A 22,376-nucleotide genomic window follows, 5' to 3' on the forward strand; every position below is an offset into this window, starting at 1 on the left:
CTATCTCAATAACTGATACAGCTCACTTGACAAAGTACTGCACATTAAAGCAATAAAATACATATGCATGCATTTCTATTTCCTTGTATAATGAACAACAACATAATTTGAACACTTTTGTTCGGTTCCATGAGTATTCAGAATAGAGAGAGTTCACTGTATACAAAAATGTTGGTTGATCATAAAAGAGAGGTTTTGATTTTTCAGAATCGGAACTATGGTATGGTCCAAAAAACAGATAAGAGCAAATTTTGCAGAAATTCTGTGATACTTAACAGAATTGGACAAATGAGATTTAGAATTTAAAACTATGTACAATAATAGAAAAAATACTCTTACTAATTCAAATTTTATGTGTATACATGTATACATAAGCGTGTAAGAAAAAATCCTTACAATGCAACTTTAAACACTGTTTCCATTTGCAATGAATAATGTGATTAAAGATAGTAAAAAGCAGGTAAGTGATAAAGAGTTTTTGATTTTACAGAATCTTAACTATGGAATGGTCCGAAAAAACATATACACAAATAAAATTTTGCAGAAATTATAAGATAATTAACTAAACTCCCCAGACTTGAAATTAAAAGCTTTGTACACTAAAAGAAAAATCACTCTAATTCAAATTATATGCACATACATAAATACAAATGTGACGACCAGCAACAGGCTCTGGGCCCAGCTAGGCTGGTCCTAGTCAATTAATTAGACCCCAATGAAGATCAATGGCCCTCTTAAAGCTATCCACCCCCTTGCTCATTACCGTCTCTTCCGGTAAGCTATTCCAAGTGCCCACGACCCTGCTAAAGTAGTAGTTTTTCCTGATTTCCAAGTTAGCCTGAGATTTAAATAGCTTAAAACAATGACCCCTTGTCCTGCTTTCCCCACAAAAATTTAATCCATTTACATCTTTCATTTTGATAAATTTAAATAACTGAATCATGTCCCCTCTGACTCTCCTTTGCTCCAGGCTATACATGTTAAGCCTATTAAGTCTGGTATCATAATCTAAATCTGAGAGTCCCCTTACTAATTTAGTTACCCTTCTTTGAACCCTTTCCAATACAAAAATATCTTTCTTCAGATAAGGCGACCAAAACTGAACAGCGTACTCCAAATGAGGTCTTACTAAACTCCTATATAAAGGCAGAAGAACTTTCTTAGATTTGTTTGAAATAGATCTATTGATAAACCCAAGCATTCTGTTGGCTTTGTTACTAGCAATACTGCACTGTTGACTAAACTTGAAGTCCTGATTTATTAAGATACCCAGATCCATAACATTTTCTGCCTGATTTATGACTGAACCCTGTAAATGATATCTCATACGCTTATTTCCATGACCTAAGTGTAGCACTTGACATTTCCCTACATTAACTGCCATACCCCATTTATCTGCCCACTTTGTAATATGATTTAAATCCTCTTGAAGCTGATTTACTTGTTCTTCATTTTCGACAATCCCCATAACTTTTACATCATCAGCAAAACAATTCATGCTTCCAGAAATATTTTCATTGATGTCATTCATAAATATAATAAACGAAGGAGGCCCTAATACTGATCCCTGAGGAACCCCACTTAAAACATCACTCCAATTAGAATGATTTCCTCTCACAATTACTCTTTGCTTCCTACCAGTGAGCCAATTTCTAACCCAAAGTAAAGTTTTTCCTCCTATTCCTATGTCAGCTAACTTGCTGAGAAGAGCAACATGCGGTACCTTGTCAAAAGCTTTTTGAAAATCAATATAAACAACATCCACACATTTTTTGTTATCTAAAGCTGAGGTAACCTTGTCGTAGAAATGCAATAAATTAGTAGTACAGGATTTACCTTTCCTGAAACCATACTGCAAACTAGTCAACAGACTATTAGTCTCTAAGAACTTCATGATCTTAATTTTGATCAAAGTTTCGAAAATCTTACAAATCACCGAAGTCAAACTTACAGGTCTATAATTCCCAGCAATACCTTTAGACCCCTTCTTGAAAAGTGGCGTTATGTTAGCCAGCTTCCAGTCCTCTGGCACCGTCCCCGAGTTATAAGAAGCATTGAAAATAATCAAAATAACATCCACTAATTCATCTGCACATTCAACTAAAATTTTTGGATAAATATTATCTGGTCCCGGAGCTTTAGTTGCTTTAATCTTTTTCAAATGAAATAAGACCTCCTCCCTGGAAAATACAAAATCCTCAAGCTGTATAATAATAGCTTGTGTCTTGTTAGTGTCAACTGTTGAGATACAGTTATCGTTAAACACACTGGAAAAAAAGTTATTTAGAACATTTGCAATATCCCTATCGTTTTGGATTAAATTTCCATACTCATCAACCAAAGGCCCAATTTGACTGTTTTGAGCTTTCCCAGAATTAGCGTAAGCAAAAAACCTCTTAGGGTTCCCATCAATGTAATCTGCCAGCCTTTGCTCCAATTCCCTTTTCTGAATCCGTACCAAATACTTAAAATTTCGCCTTGCCTTACCATACTGGAGCCTCTCCGCACTCTTACCAGTTTCTTTAAACTTACGAAAAGTGGCTTGCTTATAATTTAGAGCTTCTTTAGTCCCCCTGGAGAACCACATGGGCCAAATTTTGGTACTAACACCTTTTCTCCTAAATGGAACATAGTCCCCACCGGTTTTAGCAAGTTTATCCTTAAATTCCGTCCACTGCTGATCTACGTCGCTATTTTCCAACCCTGACGAAAAAACCTCTTTCAAGCTCTGCCTAAGTGCAACAAAATCGGTGTTTCTGAAATTGGGCACAAACCTAAAATTATCATCTTTGCACACTTCAAATTTAACCCGGAACCTAATGCTGTTATGATCACTATCTCCAATATGCTCCCCTACACTCAACCCTTGAACAAAACTACCTATGTCACAAAAAACTAGATCCAAAATGGCCTCCTCTCGAGTTCCCTGAGTTACAACTTGATCTAAGAAACAGTCACCAATTACTTTTAAAAATTCCTCTTCTTTGCCATTACCAGGATAAAAATTATTCCAATCAATACCCGGAAAATTGAAATCCCCCATTATGATAACGGATCCTTTACTGGACATGTCACTTATAATACGGTACATCTGTTCATCTTGTCCCTGGTTTGAATTAGGTGGCCTATAAATGTTTCCAAAGCGTAGCTTTTTGCCCTTACTGCTCATCAACTCCAGTCAAACCATATCAATATCAGTAGGCTTATCATTTATGACCAATTCATTGCAGATAAAATTGTCTCTAACATAAAATAAAACCCCACCACCTCTTTTACCTACTCTATCCTGTCTGAACAAATTATACCCAGCAATATGTAATAACTCTGCATCAGATTCGGTAGCCCATGTCTCTGTAATTCCAATAACATCCAACTTCTCATCCATAACTATGCTTTTCAATTCATCCATCTTGTTCCTAATACTGCGAGCATTGGTATAGAAAACTTTAAGCATGCCTAAGTTGCTTTTATTTAACACCCTGAAATTTCCTAAATTACAATTGTTAACATTACTACTCTTGTTCGTCACTTTATTTCCATTCCTAGCAATACCTAAAAAAATTTCATTCTCTCGATACCTGATGCTTGAACCATGCCCCCCATTCCAACTTAGTTTTTTGACTCCGAAGCCCTTAAAATTAATCCACTAACCATTTTGACCCCTGTAGAGCTCAGATGCAGGCCATCCCTAGCAATCCAATCCCGTTTACAATGACTCCATACATCAATGAACCTGATACTGCGCTTTTCGCAAATTGACTTCAGTAGCAAGTTCATACACCTCGCACGTTGATTTAGCCAGCTCCTATGCACTCCATACCTGGGAAGCAAACCAACCACTTGGACATTCGTCGAAAAGCTGGTTGCTTTATCCAACAGGGATTCCCATTCCCTAGAAAACTCCTCATTTTTACTGTGGCCTACATCATTTGTTCCCACCCACAAAGTAACCATATCCTCCTTATTCAATACTCCCTTCTTTTCAGCAACCATATTAACGTCTTTTACCCGAGCCCCTGGTAAACAACACCTAGCCACCTTACGCTTTACTCTCCCAACTGTGTTACCCACCTCCCTTACCATAGAGTCCCCCAAAATTACACCCTTAGTTTCCCAATCTAACTCCTCATTTGAAACTTCCCCCTGAATCTCTGGAACATTTATACCCTCTACAACTGGCTTACACCCTAATGCTAACTGGGCTTCCAAAACTAGCATCTTAAGTCTTAAGTCTGAAAGTTCAGCACATTTAGTGCAAATATAATCCTCCTCAAAAACAGACTCATTTTCCCCCTTATACAGGCAGAACATATGACATAAATCACAAGAGATCCACCTGTCCCCCTTCCCACTTAGTGTGAAAGAAAAAAAAAACATTTTATTAAACTTTAATTAGAGTATGTTTACATTTATGAAAAATAATTTCATACATTTAAAATTTTACTATTTCTTTTAGTTGTCATACTTCATTTTTAACTGAACTGAAGATTTTTATTCAAAAATAAAATGTTGTTTAACTTGCGGGATGAGGGTTTATTTCTTTTTTCTGTTAAAATTTGTCCAGCTTTGGAGAAAACTGGTTCACAAGGAACTGATGTTGCCACTAGAAATAACCATTGTTTGGCAATGTTGAACAACCTTGGACATACATTTTTTTGCATATTGCACCACAAAAGTGGGTCTTCTGATCTTTTTTTTAATGAGGCTCCTGCAAATATTTATAGACTTCAACAATACCCGCTGCTGTGGGATTGTCTGGGGCTGTAGCCGTTGACACTAATTAGTTGAACTCCTATCATAATGATGCGCTTATAGGTATTTCTTTTGAAAGAGTAGCAGCACTTTCAGTATTAAGTATTGAAGTCACTTTCCTTTTAAGCATTTCAATTGCATGATTACATTTGGTGGTGCTTGAAAATCCAAATTTTTTAAACCTTGGGTCTAGTAAAGTAGCCTGGACAATCACCTCAACACTCTCAATTTCTGAAAGACGCTTGACAATGCATTCAAAAATTGCATTCACAATCAGCAAAAGAAAAGAATCTTTCAAGTCTTGCCATACAGCTTCCATACTCTTGAACAATGCCCAATGTAAGAGAATAATTTTTTTATCAAAAAACGTTACGTTTGGATGAAATTTACACCGTTATTTCTTTGAAAATGTTTAAAATTGCTACAATTTTCAGCAATTTTTGCCATTCCAAGCTGTGAGCTTAGCATATTAACATTGCTATAGAGCAAAGCTAAGGCAGACAACAGCGTCTTTCATCTTTAAAGACGCACCAGCATATTGTGCGTGGAGTTCCAACACGTTGGTAAGTCTTTTAGTTCAACTTAGGGATATTCATTTGTTTCCAAATATAATGAAGCTTAGAAGTTGCTTTTGGGCTCCTTTAAAAAAAGGAACTATGCTTTTTGCTTTTTCTAAGATGGTTCAACTTCTTTCAACACAGCTTGCACAATTAAATTCACGGTGTGTGCGAAACAAGGTAAATTTTTCCAATTACACAATCGCATTGCACCCACAATGTTACACGCATTGTCCGAAATTGCATCAACTATGATGTCAGAAAGTGAAAAATTTTGAACTATAATTGTCAGGAATTCCGCTAAACTTTCTTACATACTCTGCTGATAAAGGAGAACAAGCTAAGAGCTTTGTCACCAGATGACATTCCTTATCCACGAAATGGACAGTCACCACCAAAAAACTTTCATTATCAATGGAAGTCCATCCATCTGTCGTGATGCATAAAGCTGTGGCTTCCTTTAACAATCCTTTAAAATTTTCTTTTTCTTTTTCAAATAAACAAGGTATCAATGTGGAAGAAAAAGTTTTTCTTCCCGGGAGACCGTAGCCAGGTAACAAAATATTCAATCTTTGAAACTGGCTCTTCAACAATGCTTTAAATGGGTGAAATCCCTTTATGATCATCTTCACAAGTTGCTCATCCATTACTTTTGCTTTTTGAATTGCGAGCGGCTTTGTTATGTAATTCGTCATTTTCAGTTGCTCTGAAGCCTGCCTCACTGTAACTCTCTCCTTGCTGGGGTTCATCAATTGTAGATAGGGTAGAGGGAATTCCCATCAACTCATTTTTTAGGATCTCTTCTACGTCAGTTTCAATAATATGTCTTTTGCTGCTGTTCTCACCTACAGTAACAAAGTGCCAAGACAAAGTTAAAGGTACAGTAGGGTGTCTGTTTTTTAAATATTATGCCATATTGCCTTGGAAATCTCCTTTCACACTGATTATTGCTAAGCAAAGACTGCATTTGGCTTTTACTTTTTCGTCAGGCAACTGCGAAAATCAATGCCACATCTCACTACATCCCACATCTATTATGCTGACTATATCATTTGATGAAAAAATTTTCAAGGAAATATTGAGTTAAATTTAACAGATATGATTTAACTATGTAAGTCACAAAAATGTACATGCAAAAGCGAAGCTTAACAAATTCTGCTGATAGCAGAGTAAGAGACCTTGACCATATTTCTAACTATTATCAGAGATTGCATTTATCTTTTGCCGTTTTATATTCTAATCAGTTTGAAGAAAGGATTTAGGAATTTCTCGGTTAGACCCAATTACATATAAACCACAGCAGAAGAACATAACTCCTTAGAAATATAGATCACAAAAACATCAAATTCAGATCACACAGATGTTGGAAAAGATTCCCACGGATAGTGTTAAAGAGTATTTTGTTTCTATAAACTTCTAAAACACAAATCAAACTTAATCCGCCTTCAAAGTCACTCCCAGTGGCAACACCTGATCTCTTTTTCTCCTCTTTAAGCTTCATTGATTTCCAGATTGACCGGTGACAAACAAATTCACCCCTCTCGCTGGAGTCATGGAGAGAGGTACAATAGTGTATCTTATCTCACAACTTCAGATGATGCCCTTGAACTTGCTAATTCACAATACTAGATTTCCTGACATAAACTAAAATCCTGAAAAAAAAAAGTGTCTACGGAATTCTGAAAAATCAAAGTGTCTGCCAGCCAGATGGAGATTTTCTTAGCAGCATTCTAACAACCATAAAATGTTATTTAAAAGACTGATGCGAATGCACATATTTTTCCTTATATTCAGCAGTGAGATCAATGTTAAAATTTATCCCTAGTTCTACAAATTTTGTTTAATAAACCAACAATTGTGTCGTTCGGTGCTCTAATTCAGACCACCTAGGCTTTTTGCTAGACAATAAAAGATCTGCTATTATATGGAACGGTTTCTAGATTTTTCAAAACAAATTTCAGCCAAAATCGAATTTTTGAATCAGAATATGGCTGTAACTAGGGATAGTCCGATGCATTTTTTTTTAAACACACATTTCAGGAAGGGGGGGGGGGGGTACAGATGTAATTAAAAAGATACGAGAACATCAAAGAGAAAAACAAACAGGGTGCTGGAAAAAATATATAATTAGATAATACATATTAATGTGAATACTATTGTACTCTGAAAGAGTAGAACAAAAGCATTGTGGAGAAAGAAGACATCAAAAAGTTTTTACCCACTTTTTCTTCAATCGATCCAAGTGTTAAAAACATGACAAGGATGACATTTACATATTAATCAATTAGTGACAAATTAAAATTATATTCGATGCACGGCGAGGAGTGATCCAGAAATAATAATTTTTGGACACCGGAGAGTAAAAAGGGGCTCTTCATCGTAAACTTTGCATACTACATTCTACATCTACTACTTACAATCTACTAACTTACAATGTTCTGTTGTAAATTAATTATTTACAACAGAACATTGTAAGTTAATAGATAATTGGATTGAATCTTGCAGCAGAAAAATATATAATATTTTCCATATTTTTCTCATGTAGATTACATTTTCAAACTATGTAATAAAATAAACAGTGGCACCACACTTTTAGTGCACCATAGCTGTTGTAATCTAATTATTTACAACAGATGATATATTAAAACTTGTATGAAGGTACTTAGAATTTGATTTTTAAATTCTTTGACTGTGTTAACAGGGGTCTGGCCAGAGGATATTTGGGTCCGTTAACGGACTCGTCACAAAAATCCGATCAACCAAAACGGACATTTCACAAAATCCCGGTCAAACAAAACGGACCTTTCACAAAATCCCGATCAAACAAAACGGACCCTTCAAAAAATTCCGATAAACAAGATAGGTTCTGTCAAATTGTTTATTGAAAGCAAATCTGAAAGCAAAATAACGCATATTTCTGTGCATATTTCTGTGTATAAACCGATAATTTTTGGAACCTTTTTTTAAGTCAAATTAGAGGGATCAGCTTATACAAAATCGGCTAATTTTGAAAAAAAAAAAAAAAAAAAAATAGGCACTCTTGGAATGCTTCTGCAGGCGATAAATAATTGCTACTGCCAAATAAATATAATGGTTGTTTGTTTTATCACAGCTAGTTAGCAGCGGTGTTTTTGTAAACTTTTCTGAAAAGTCATTGGTAAGCACTTTTCTCCGCTCATGAACTTAGAACTGTAAAGGGATAGTAAGGGTAAGGAAAAAATATGATTGCTTCAGATAGTGTTACCAACTTCAAAATTATCACCACTTAGCGTCTGGCGAACCTTTATAATGACTTGATTAGAAAATATTCTCATCATTTTGCCAGCTTGTCAATATTTGCGTTTTTACGGTGCAGTGTGATGTTTAATTGTTATTTTGGGAGAAAATTATATGGGTTTTGATTTTTCGATGCTAACAAGGATGACTTTGAATAAACTCTTTTAATTACCGTTTTTTTTTCTTTAGATGTCTACATTTTGAAAAATGCAATCTTTTAACATCCGATATGATAATCATATTTTGTTCTTTTTTCAAGCTAACTTCGCTTCATTAGGATTCAAATAAATGAAAAGTCTCTTTATTTCTGTTAGAACTCTCATTTCAAGTTTTTAAAGCAAAATTCCATTTTCTGTTATGAGTCAAAAATTAAAATGCTAAATAGATGGTTTATTTTATTTTATTTTTTGGGTCAACTGTGTCCACAGATATTAATGATATGTTTATCATAGGACTCTAAAATGCAATTTAAAAATAATTTTATCAAAAATATTTCTTTTACAAGCCGTTTTTATACTTTTGATGCCTTCACTTTGAGAATTGCGATCTCTTTGCATCCGCTATGGGAATCCGATTTTTCGAATTTTTAATGACTATTGCGCTTTGTTAAGAGGTAAACAATTGAAATATCTTTTTATTTTTGTTAAAATCACGGAATTTATAAGTTTTAAACGAAATTCTGTGCTTTTTAAGAGTTGAATGCAGAACCCTATTCTGAATTTTATTTTATTTAGTTATATTTTTGTTACAATTATTTTAAGTACTGTACAGAAATATATCTAGTATAATTTAACATAATGTAGAATGGTAGATAAATATTGAAATGTAGAATGGTAGATAAATATTGATACTTGAAAAAGCGATGCCCCCCCCCCCCCCCCCACCAAATATCGGAAAAAAAACCCAGAATGATTTTCTCGACGTAGAAGAGGAAAACACTCAACTTTAAGTTTAATTGATGCAGTTTGTGCTAAATTCTAAAATTTCGTTTTAACAAAAAAAAAAAAAAAAATTTTTTTTGCGAAATTTTTTGATTTTTCACAAAATTAATTCATTTTTCACAAAATTATTTGATTTTTCACAAAAAACGAACCCTGTGAAAAATCCTGGACAGACCCCTGGTTAAGTTTTAGTCTCAAAAACAAACTATCTTAAATTGAGCTTTTTTACTATTATTATATAGACCATTTTGAAAACTTATAGATCTTAGTCACCCTTACTTCAGTTGACACTATTTAAAAACAAGGGTCCCCATCTTTGAAAATTTTAGGGAGGTGTATAAAAGGGTATTTATTAAAATCTTTTTCGGCGGGGATCCTGATTTAGTGGGAGTCTTCATAGTATTTGAGGGGGGTACACCTTTGCTTCTGAAGAGGATAGGCACCCCTGTTAAAAGCGATACATTTTAATTCTTTTTTTAAATGATTTGGCTTTAAAAAAAACTTGTTAGGCCACATGAAACACTATGTAACCTGGTTTTATTGGGCTCTGAAAACTTTTAAAACAAATTTCAATAGTTACCTGTTGTTTCGAATTTCGATTGGGTTTCAGTGATATGTGAACTTCTTTCATAGATTTCTCGATGATACTAACAGGATACGGTCTTTTCGTGTCTGGATTGATGCATTTATCAGCAACTATGGTAGCAATGTCTTTGAACATTGATTCTAATTGTACTTGTCTTTCTTTCTCAGAAATTTGCAATTCACCTTTTGATAAAATCTGCAAACAAATGTTTTGAAAATAAGGCACAGACAGTTTGCAATTTAAATTAAATGCCACATTGGAAAACTACAGCACAAAAATATTATTCAGTTTTAAAGATTATATTACTACATTTACAGAGCTACCAACTGCTATGAAAAAAACCACAATTTCTATGAACTACAGCCTTGAATTTCTTTTCATTCATAATCCTTTTTATTTTGCATTAAAAAAAGGGTTTCTTGTAACCTTAAAACAAATGAATGCAGTAATCTTCAATTTTACATTATTTCTCATTTTTACTAATTTAGGTTCTCAAAAGCCGGCAGCTGTGTGTTTACATTTTAATGCAATGATTTTTTATTTTTATTTATTTATTTATTTTTTCTTAAATTTCTAAGCTGCTTTGTTGTTGATTTGTTTTTTTTTTTTTTTTAAATCCTTACAAAGGCAGACGCAACCTCTGGTTTTGGAGGAGATCATTTTTTAAATACAACCACATAAATTAGAAGGGGGGGGGGGGCGCATCATGATTAAAAATATATTGGGCACAGCTAAGGAGTTGTTTCTCTTCTCTTGTAATATACAAACTTTTTCAGTGGTAGATAGAACTCATTAATAGTTTTATGTTGATAAGAATATAAAATCTTAAAGAAGATTTTAAAACCACTTAGCATAGTTAATGAAAATAATCAAATGAGGGCTTTGGCTACAAACATTTTTTGCAAAAATTAAAAATACTTTCTCAATTATGAAAATAAAAACGAAGCAAGGCATTTTCACTTTTTTGTGCAAATTAAAATAAATAAATAAAAGAAAGTAATAATGCAGGATCTGAGATAAAAAGCAAGCATGTGGATATTTAACTTCAAATTTTACTATAAATCCTGATGAGATGTTTTAATTGCTATTAAGTTCAACAATATTTAGTCCTGATGGGCATTATGTCCTCCTAATAAATACATTATTGCTGGGAGGGGACTTGTAATATTTTTAAAGTCAAACCTGTGTTCCCTCAATGGTTAGTACACAATCCTAGATTGTTTTCCTTTCAAATTAAAATTGATACAGAGCCAGTCCACAAAGAAAGGTCATTTTGTCCCGGGGCCCGGATCTGCGTACTCACAGACCCCGCAGTGTGAGAAAAGGAGGGGGGGGGGAGCATGTCCTTATGAGGCCAGACAGCCCAAAAAAATTTTTAAACACTAGCACTAAAACTTATTAACATTGCAAATATACACTGCTAGCCTCTGGGGGACCCCTACAGATTTTGTTGCAGATGGGTCCAAATTTTTTCATCTGGGCCTGTTTATCCTGCATGTGACGCTTCATACAGTTAGTTGAAAATAATAATTTAAAAGGATAATGAACAAAATTTTGTTGCTTAAAAAATTACAAACCTATGTGTGACTTCTTGAGCAAAAAATTTTTACACTGTTTTTTAATTTTTTTAAAAATGAAATATAGGAATTGTCACGTGCAGGACAAAATGACCGTTTTCAGTGGAATGGCAATATGCATATTTTTTTTACAAAAGGTAATGCATTGAGCAAACAACAAGAGGTTGACTTTGGAAGTCTTGCACTTAAAGCATGCAAATAATTTAAAATTTAAGAACAAAATTATTTAATAAAAATTATTCGGTCTCAGAAGTATCTTTGGATCAAATGCAAAAATTAAAAAATATGCTTACTCCTTTTTAATTAAAATATTAAGATCTATAACAAACTGTTGGTGAAATTATTGAGACTTTATTTTATCAAATAATGACAGTCATTTCTCACCTCTTCACATATTTCAGTTTGGTTATCTTTAGCAAAACATTTCATTAAATCTTCTTTTTTAGCAACTTGACCTTTCGATACATTAGTAAAAACCACATGAGTTTGTAACACTTCATCAATATCTTTTTCCCTAAATTAAAAAATTGACATATAAGAGGAAAAAACAAATTAATAGTATCATTATGCAAAAGGAAATATAGATGATATATTATACACCCTAGAACAATGAAGATAAAATGTTTCAGTAAAATGTGAAATTAAAATTATGAATAAATAAATAAAATAAATCTTCGTAAAAACTACGAACCAGAAACAAAAGTAACAGAAAATCAGTTTTTATAAATCTAAACAGCTAAAAACTGATGCCTCACTTTCAGAAATAAAAGGGTTTTGCACTTTTCAGAGTTGAGAATTAACGACCAGTTGAAAAATAAATTTTTTGCTTGGCGGATAAATTTGTTTCAAGAAAGTAAACAAACAATCCCAAATAAAGACTTTTCACATATTATTTCATTTGAATGGAACGTTGAATTGGAAGGGGAGTCGACAGTGGCCAACACAAAAATTCTACATTTTTTAGAGGTCATTTTATCAGTAATAATGTTAAAATCTAGAAATAGAGCCTAATTTTAATTTTTAAAAGAAGCGGGAGGGGGAGAATTTGCGGTGCCTCCCTCTAACCTCCTCCACACACACCTTTTATGACCACGTGGGGGTGAATTAGAGATTTAATTGGCTCCTTAAGATCGATGGTTAAACCAGCGAAATTTTCCGAAACTAAAGTCCTAGAAACGCAATTTTAAGCCTTCTTTAGTTTTGTCAAGGAGGTCATGGCATCTTTTTGGATCTTCGTTTTGGAGCCATATTAAAATTTACTTCCCGGGGCAAGAGACATGTCCTCCTACCTGATCTGAAACCGGGCAGTTCATTCGGGATTTTAATTAGAAAAAATTATCGTAAAGGGGGAAAGAAAATTTTAGTTCGTCATTCATATATGTTTGACTCTCAGGGGTGTCACAATTTTCCACTTTCTCTGCACAAATCTATGATTGTTGAACACAGAGGTTGCTGTTTGAAATGCTTGCAAGAGTATCTAATCAGTATAGCTTTTCTTTTTATAAATATAAAATATATCTTAATTGTTTAGATCTATAAAAGCTGGGAGGGTAAACATTAGTGGCCGCCCTCTGTGCTCCTTTTAGAATGCACTCTTTCATGCTTCAGGACAGAGGGGGCCATTTTCCTCATTTCCCCTCCCCTGTAGCCATGCCTGATACCAGTTCTGTTACAAATTTTGCAACCAAATGAAGCATGTGTGTTAAGAGTAGCTATTAATGGACAATGAACCAACACAAAGTTCCCTAATATTCTATTTTCTTTTAAACTATGCTATGCTGTTGAGAAATCAACACATACTTTGATAATTGAACATTTAAAATTCAGCATATTTATTCGACTTATTATAAGTGATCTTGTGAGAAATTCTTGACGAATTTTGCTTGATTATAAGAATTATATGATGCGGCCTGCAGCTGCTCCTTGCTTTAACCGCCCGTGTGTGTGTAACACCTGCTAGAATCGACCCTGCCACACCCCCCTCCCAATTATTTAATTAAAACTATTTCATTTTTCACAAAAAAAAAAGACCCTGTGAAAATCATGGGCAGACCCCTCTTCAATAGTCAGAGCATGTTTACAAATATCAGGTGCCCAACAAAGGGGGGGGGGGGAATCCCCAGATTTCACCATTGAAACTTTTAAGGTGGAGATGGGGAGGTAATTTGAGAAAGTTTTTGGTCTCAGTTTGGGATGGAGGTCTTGCTCTTGAGAGGGGAGTGCTTCGGGAGGTGCACCATCGTCTTTGGAGGGGGGGGGGGTCACCTTTTGCCATGTTTCAAATAAAATTACTCTTTAAAAAACCTTGTTTAACTTTTTTTTTATTGAAACTACGCGAATTTTGCAGACAGATTTTTAAGTTCTAAAAGCTTGTCGCAGACAGCTACAAAACTTTTTGCCACTGGGTGCATAGTATGTAGCAATAACAAATAGCAGCACTACAATAGTACTGTACAGTAAATACAGTTCTTTCTTTATCTTTACATTTCTTTAGTTGTCAGAAACTTTCTATTTTTTCTTCCCTTTTCAAACTTTATGTAAACTGCGCTAGCTTATGTTAAGTTATTATCAACTTTATATTTAGAATAAAAAAGATGCGGAGTGGCAATTTGTGTATTCACAAAGCGATGACGCGACTAGTACTGTGTAGGTAACTTCCGCATTCAGTGATGCTAAAGGGAAAGTTCATTCACAAAACTAATATTTAGTACCCAATAAAGAAGGTAATTATTAAGCCCCACGACTCCCTCCTGAAAATTTTCGTGTTGCGGGACTGAATTCTGCGTCGGCTCCAAAATTCGTTTTTTTTTTTAAATATATATATTGAGTTTTTGAGGTTATTCGGAAAAATTAAAACAAGTTGTTATTTTATTTTAACAAAGTCACAAGAAAGGAGAGGATGTCCAGGTCCGGATCGCTAACTTGAAACTCAAAATCAATTAATTAGTTTCCATAAAGTTAACTTACAATGAAAATTGAAGTTTTTCTCTTTTGTTTAAATAATCTTTTTCATCATCTAAATATTTTATGCAAGTGTCTATGTAAAATTTAAATCAAATTATGAATGCATCTGTTTACATTTTGAAGTAGGCGAGTTGCATTGGTTGAATTAAATATTCACTCAGGAAAGGATTAAAAATTTGAAAATTGAATTATTTCAACTTATAAATTCTTTCTTGCAGTGGATATTCGTAAAAAATGTTTCGAATGACAAATTGACTCAGTAAAGGAAAGAAAGAATAAATAATTCTTTGTAATATTCCCTGTTCAAATGAGCCAATTTATTAAGCTAAACCGCTTTTTGAATTTTTTCGTTCAATCCTCAATCAGCGTGTATGTGTGTGCCACTACATTTCAAAAGTAGTTTGTAGGTGCTACATTTTGAAAAAAGTAGTTGTAGTTAACTACATTTGTAATAAAATAATTGTAGTTCGGAAAAAGAAAAATGCAGTTTTTCCGACCACTGGTTGGTCAAAATGCACTTTTTTTGTTGCCTACTAGTGTACACACATACATAGATACCGGGGGGGGGGGATGCAATTGTTAAAACTTGTTTAGGAGTAATTAAAGTTCACATTTATGTTGAAGTTCGAGGGATTATTTTTCGTGAAGACACTACTTCCTTTTCCTTCTTTTTTTCTTTTGTAAATAAAAGTAAATAAAAGGTGCATGTCATTAAGTTGTCCACACGGCATAAATTTTAAATCGCTAAGAATTTTCCTGATACCTCGAGTTTTAACTATCAAGACTCTACTGTACGTTAATACTAAATTATACATTGGACCTATTTACACGTTACACTAAAACATTCATACAAAAAAAAATGCAATTCATGGGGAATCTTAGTTAAAAAAACTTTTTAAGAAAAAAGAAGTGAGACTTACACTTTGTTTCTCCAAGACATAACTTTGTTTTTGTAGCAGGCAATTTCAAATCGTTTACCCCCCTTTTTTCATACGAACAACGGCAACATTTGTCAATCTTATTTGGTTTGTTGGAGTAAAAATGGTCCCCATTTTAGACAGTCTAGAAAGCTAAAAATTATGTAACGGAAAGTGAACGCAGTTTCAGAAACTTTACGAGAAAGAATTAAGTTAAATGAAAATTACTTTCAGAAATGAAAACATATGACGAAATTTGACAACTCTAAATTTCAGTCACAGTTAAAATAATTACGTAACTGAAAATACTCGCCGACCGACGGACCTTATTCACGGTTTGGCAACTCTCCCATCAGATTATTTAAGGATTACTGGACTTCATCGGGTTCGATCCCCGCTGGTCGAAGACCCACCGTCGTCATTTAAAGGGGACTGGGCGACGTTAAATATGCTCGTGGTCTCAATGTCCTCCAAGTGAAACGATACCTCTGGGGGTGCTAGTACCAGGCAGCTATTAGCTCTTGGACTAGTTCTAAATTCTCATTAACTGTTCGATCCGGTGATGGTGCTGCCATCTATCGGTATATAAAATAATGGAGGCAAGGCACTAGTATGCAGACCTCGACATAAAATACAGTTGAAGTCAGTTGTGACTCTTGAATAGAAATAGAAATAGAAATACTGGACTTCATGCGCATAATGAACATGTTTAGGGCTTAAAAAGACTTACGAATGCTCCAATCAACCAATCAACTGCTTAGAATGGTAACCGCTGTGGTAACCGATTGATCGTAAAACGCTTCGGTTAGTTACCAGTTACTTACCGGTCGACCGGTGAGTTTCGTCGAACGCAACCATAGAGGTTTTATGTTAGCTACAGTCCCTACAACGGACTCTAATGTTAGCAGCCCTCCATCCTTTTTCTTTGACCAACGATCTATGTTTTCATGGTACGCAAGTGAGGAATAAAGATCAAAAACTCATCTAGTTTTCAAAAAGGGTACGTGACATGAAGTTCATTAGTCTGAGAAACTCTACGTGACGCTCACTTACGCATCGTGAAAACAAGTAACAGGGTACTTTCGGGAACGGAATTCAGCCTACAAAATTTAGATTCAGCCTACAAAAAAAATAGGAACCATCGTCGCCCATAGGGGGGAGGCAAGTGGGGGCTCAAGCCTCTCCTTAGAAATTAGAACTTCCTAGCCTTTAGTACTTTATTCTTTGCAAAAAAGTAAAATCATTTCTTCTCCAGGCATAATGAATTAATTATCAAAAATGACAAATTTTAATTACTCTAATTTGTGCTGAAATCGGTTTTCATGTGGAAAATATCCTGCTAAACCATAGGAAAAATATCATGCACCCCCCCCCCCCTCTTATAATTTTGCATATGGGCTCTCATTATTTTTTTAGCTTTAAAAAATATTTTAAAAGCTTTACACGTGTTGTGTTCTCATTTATTTCCAAGTTTTTAAATCATCATTCATTCAATAAAATAAATTTGTAGTACATTTCAGTAATTTTGTTTTGTATCATTCACTCATCAGAATTTAAAAAAAAAATCACTTTATTTTGTGACAAAGAATACGTTTTATTTCAGTTTTCTGTACTATTCTTAATTTTACAAAACCCCATCGTTATGTCATTAGAGATTTACGGGCACTTAAAATATAATTTAATTTAGCTAACAGCAAATATGTACAGCGGACGCCGGTTAATTGAATTAGTGGTTAAATGAATCAGCCGCTTTAATGAGTCAAATTGTCAAAAAAAGAATAAAATCCAGCTTTATTGAATTATCCGCTTAATTGAATCAGCCGTTTTATGGAATCAAAACTGTTAAGAACAAACTTCATATAAGCGGCGGCCACTGTACAAGGAAATATTAGCCAACTTAGAAGCAAGCCCAGAAATTTTCAAAACCACCACTGAGCGCTTAATTAAATTATACAAATAAATACAAATACATATGTGACGACCAGCAACAGGCTCTGGGCCCAGCTAGGCTGGTCCTAGTCAATTAATTAGTCCCCAATGAAGATCAATGGCCCTCTTAAAGCTATCCACTCCCTTGCTCATTACCGCCTCTTCCGGTAAGCTATTCCAAGTGCCCACGACCCTGCTAAAGTAGTAGTTTTTCCTGATTTCCAAGTTAGCCTGAGATTTAAATAGCTTAAAACAATGACCCCTTGTCCTGCTTTCCCCGCAAAAATTTAATCCATTAACATCTTTCATTTTGATAAATTTAAATAACTGAATCATGTCCCCTCTGACTCTCCTTTGCTCCAGGATATGCATGTATTTGTATATGTATTTGTATTTTTATATATTTATATATAGAAAAATATATTCACGATGAATGAATGGACGAAGGTTGGGGGGGGGGGGGGGGTAGAGCTAACAAGGCCATCTGAGCTAAAATATTGTTGGACTGGCCCGCCTCGTCTCCAAAAATTTACAATTTGAAAAAGGTTGGAGACCCCTGCTTTAAAGTTTTAATGTGTGTCAAAAGATGGAACTGTATGGTGACCAGTAGCGGATTTTAGGGGGGTACAGGGGGCTAGTGCCCCCCCCCCCAAAAGGATTAATTAATTTACTACTTTATTTATTACTTTTTAACTGACCTTTCCTTTGCACTTTTTTTACGTAGCTAATTAAAAAAAACACACACACAGCATATTTTGAATAAAAGCATTTTTGTTTGCTAAAGAAGTATTACTGGAGTCAGAGGCTCAGAATTGCCGAATACATTTAACTCATTGGCTTCAATTTCAAGAGACCGCATTATCGCGATTCGTCCATTAATTCTTTGATGGAATCAATAATTAACATTTTTTAAAATGTGTAGGGGCACCTAAAAGAGTCATTTTGATCTAGGAACCTATTTGCGAAATAATAGATTTCTTTTTCAGCTAATAAAAGATCCAAAATGAAAGAAATCATGTGGTAGTTTCTTAGAAAAACCATGATTTTTAATAGAAATGGCATGTAATGTCAATATGTTATCTCAACTGTATCATGGCTTTAAGAACAATTCAGCAATTGTTTTGAAATTCACACAGAAATAGTTACTGAATTCTTCAGTGAAACTTATATATGTTATGAAGTTATGATTAAATTAGTTTTAAAAAACTCAAGAGAGGTATGGGTTTATTTAATAACCTTACCCTCGTGTTATAATCATTATGACAATGCTCCTAGGTAAAGCCGCTCATTGTCTAGCATCTTGGAGACATTATATATTGGGTTTAGTATTTAAATGGCTTGAAACGTTAAAGATGTATTCCGCCCACATTCAAAGTGTATTAGTGCATAATATTCATGTACTTAGAAGTAGATTCATTGACCTAAATCCTAAAATAATAATAATAATAAATAAATAAATAAATAAACACGCACATTTAAAAATAAAGTCGTCAAAACTTTGTTATGAAACATCGAAGGCGGGAGTGGGGTATTCAATTTCCTGTGCCTCCTCCAAAAGATTTTTCTGTATTCGCCCCTGATAGTGACGGAGGTGATAAAATACAAAAGAGACCAAAGTCACACAAAAAACGAAGAACTCGTCTACGGAACACCATCCAGCGCATGGGCGGATTTATGGGGGGGGGGGCATAGCCCCCATTTGAGAGAACTTTCTGTAGTAACAACACATTTTAGAAAAAAAAATATTTTTTCTTTTTTGAATAGTTTAGCAGAGCATGGGTGGATTTAGGGAGGGGGCAATACCCCCGAGTTTTGTGAGGACTTTATATAGTAACAACACATCTTCCAAAATCTTAAAACAAAAAAATCATGACTTTTTTTATTTTCTGAATAGTTCAGTGAAAAATAAAGAGAATAGCGATAATGTCCTTTTCTGATGGGAGCAAAAAAAAAAAGAATTAGCTTTTTGAGAGATTCTAAAAAATAGTTTTTTTCCCTTTTTACACACACACACACACATATATATATACATATATATATACATATATATATTTTAATATATAAAAATCAATGTCCTGAGATAACATATATACATATATATATATATATATATATATATATATATATATATATATATATATCAACGCACAGCCGAAACCGCTGAAGCTTCAGACTTGAAATTTGGCAGGCATGTCCGCATGATTACGAAAGTAACCACTAAGAAAGGGTTTTTTGAAATCTCAATTAGTTCAGGAGAAATTAATTAAAATCTCTTAATTTCTGCGAAATTAAAACCTATCATTGAAATTCAAATTCCTTATTTTAGAAGGCTTTCCACCATTCAAATCATTATTCAGTACTTCATCTCAACTTTTGGTCGATAGCGAACTATAAATTTGATATTGTTTTTGCTTCTCACGTGATTCTTCGAGGCTTTTCTCAAGTCAAATCATAATATTTCTGTCTTTTTATTTTTATTTTTTCAAAACTAGAAACGTAATTTTTAAGAACATCATCACAGGCGGACTATCCTTTTGAAGTTAGAAGAGTGCAGTTTCCTGTTAAAGTTTGCTTTGCAATAACCATTAATAAGTCACAAGGACATACATTAAAAGTAGCAGGGATCGATTTAAGAGAAGACTTTTTTCACACGGCCAATGTTATAGCACCAGGAAAAAAAACTAAAAATGTTATATACAAAGAAGTTCTTGCTTAAACATAGGTATAACTATAAAATGTGGATGGTCTGTGTTTGCAAAGATAATCAATACTTTAAAAGGATCGTTAATAACAGTTAAAGATCGGTTACGGACAAGAGCATATATATAAGGAGTCCAGGGACCCCGGGATCCTCCCAAAATTAGGAAAAATTATAGGTAACTAGAGGACCCGACAGACGTTGTTCTGTTCAAACTTTGTAAATTGAAAAGTAAAAAAATTTCAATAAACTATCAAGTGTTTGAAGTAGTTTTGTTGAAAAAAATAAGTAAAAAGAAAAGGTTTTAAGCTGCTTGGTGTCAGAATGCGTATATTTATTACAACTTGATTTATCTAATGCCCACTGAGCAGTTGTTTTATTAACTATTTTTTCTCCCGTACTTGATGGTTTGTTCTTTCAGCCATACTCAAAGGATAAAAAGCGTCCTCAGATATTAAGTGTAAAAAACTAACTACCCATCTAAAACAAACGGGAAATCCCGTTGCAACATCCCCCATATGAAAAAGAAGAAAACAATGAAAAAGATATCGTATAAAAAATGATAAAGGTAAAAACAGTTCTCTGAATAAGCGAAAATCACTCATCCCTCCCCCACCCCTAACGATGTAAAATAAACGCTTTCTTCAACTAAAATGACTAAAAACTCTTTAAAAACGAAAAGTAACTCTTTGCAATTGGAAATAATTCGCCAAATAAACAAAATATACAATAAATTACATTACCAGTAGCTTTAAATTGTAAACAAATGATCACACAACTCTATTGTTTACAGCCAAAGTCGTCAAGCCACCACGTTACTGTAATCCAGCCGATAAGTGAGCGAAGTCAACTCCGATCGATTAGCGCTCCGATCTTTTGAACAAAAACTTTTTAAACTTCATATATTGCCTAATTTGTTCTTTCCACCAAAGATAAAGATCGTCCATTGCACTGATCTTTTGTGTACAAAACTACCCTGTTGTAATTTATCTGGACGAAAATAAAATTTGTTTCGGCTTTAAATTCCATCATTTTATCCTTTAATAATGTACTGATTAATTAGATAATCCTTAAAGTATTTTTGACATTGGTGCCAAAACTCAGATGGATTTGAGCCGAGAAACAAATGTTGCTAGGTACGGTACTTTCTGATCATTTGGTTAAGAAAACCTAAAGCACCGATCCGGTCACATGGTTCAACTACGACGACAGAACACACGTTTTGCGTGAACCATCCAGTACTTTACTTTAAAATATATCACGGGACCTAAAATCGTTGCTTCAATGGAAATGGAAAGCTTCATTCTCTCTCTACGTTTTATCTATTCTCAATTGACATATCACAGTAGGAAATTTCATTCCAAAAAGCAGAACTGGCTTTCTTATTGTCCTTTGGCAACAGGTTAAAATAAATATTAATCATTTGGGAGGTATAACCATCCAATGTTCAAATTAATTAATTAATTAACAAAAACGTTTCCGATTCGATCCATCGCGCTTCGAAACCATGCTTGCACACAAAAAATTTGATCAAAATTGATCCAGCCGTTTAAAAGCCTTATGGTGACAAACGTCCGCACAGAAGATTTTTATATATTAAAATAAGTAATTATTATTACAGGGGATTTTCGAAACTAGGTGCACCAAGCACTGTTAACCCCAGCTGATTCCACTACCCGAGCAATGCCGGGTATGGGAATGCTAGTATATATATATATATATATATAAGTACTAAAGGCTTTGCGCTCCCAACTCACAGGCCCGGGTTGGGCATGGTTGACTCAGCCATTCATCCCTACAATGGGTCGATAAAACAAGTTCCATGCGTGCTTATGAACAAAATACTGGGGGTTCCGTGTGAGGTTAGGCCCCTATATATACAAGCCGACGCATCAGCTTAAGATCAGCCTTTTTGGATCGGAGCTTGTGTTTGAGTGGTTGTCTTTTCTGGCGAGTTATCGCGTTGGTGATTGTTCACTGTAAGCAATTATTAGCGGTGAATTGTTTATAAAATAAAATTTTATTTTCGTCAAATTTGGCGAAATCCGAAACTTTGCTGTGGTAACCCAAGCAGTGCAACAATGAAAAATCCGATCCAAAATGGCTAAACTTAAGCTGATGCGTCGGCCTGTCTATATAGCGGCTCTAGTGTGAGGCTGACCACTTAACTGGAACACTG

The 22,376-nt window shown here is 34.3% G+C and overlaps 1 protein-coding gene across 1 annotated transcript in view; it reads right to left on the minus strand.

Annotated features, from left to right (window-relative positions):
* The window catches only part of LOC129220413 (ribosome maturation protein SBDS-like), a 28,964-nt gene extending 13,058 nt beyond the window's left edge, over positions 1–15,906 (minus strand). The window contains 4 exon segments of the mRNA XM_054854833.1: positions 10,107–10,307; positions 12,074–12,203; positions 15,574–15,641; positions 15,643–15,906. Of these exon segments, the coding sequence (XP_054710808.1) occupies positions 10,107–10,307; positions 12,074–12,203; positions 15,574–15,641; positions 15,643–15,705 (462 nt within the window). The 5' untranslated portion in view covers positions 15,706–15,906.
* Positions 15,907–22,376: the final 6,470 nt, after the last annotated feature.

The sequence above is a fragment of the Uloborus diversus genome, chromosome 4 (assembly GCF_026930045.1).
Source record: "Uloborus diversus isolate 005 chromosome 4, Udiv.v.3.1, whole genome shotgun sequence".
Lineage (NCBI taxonomy): Eukaryota > Metazoa > Arthropoda > Arachnida > Araneae > Uloboridae > Uloborus > Uloborus diversus.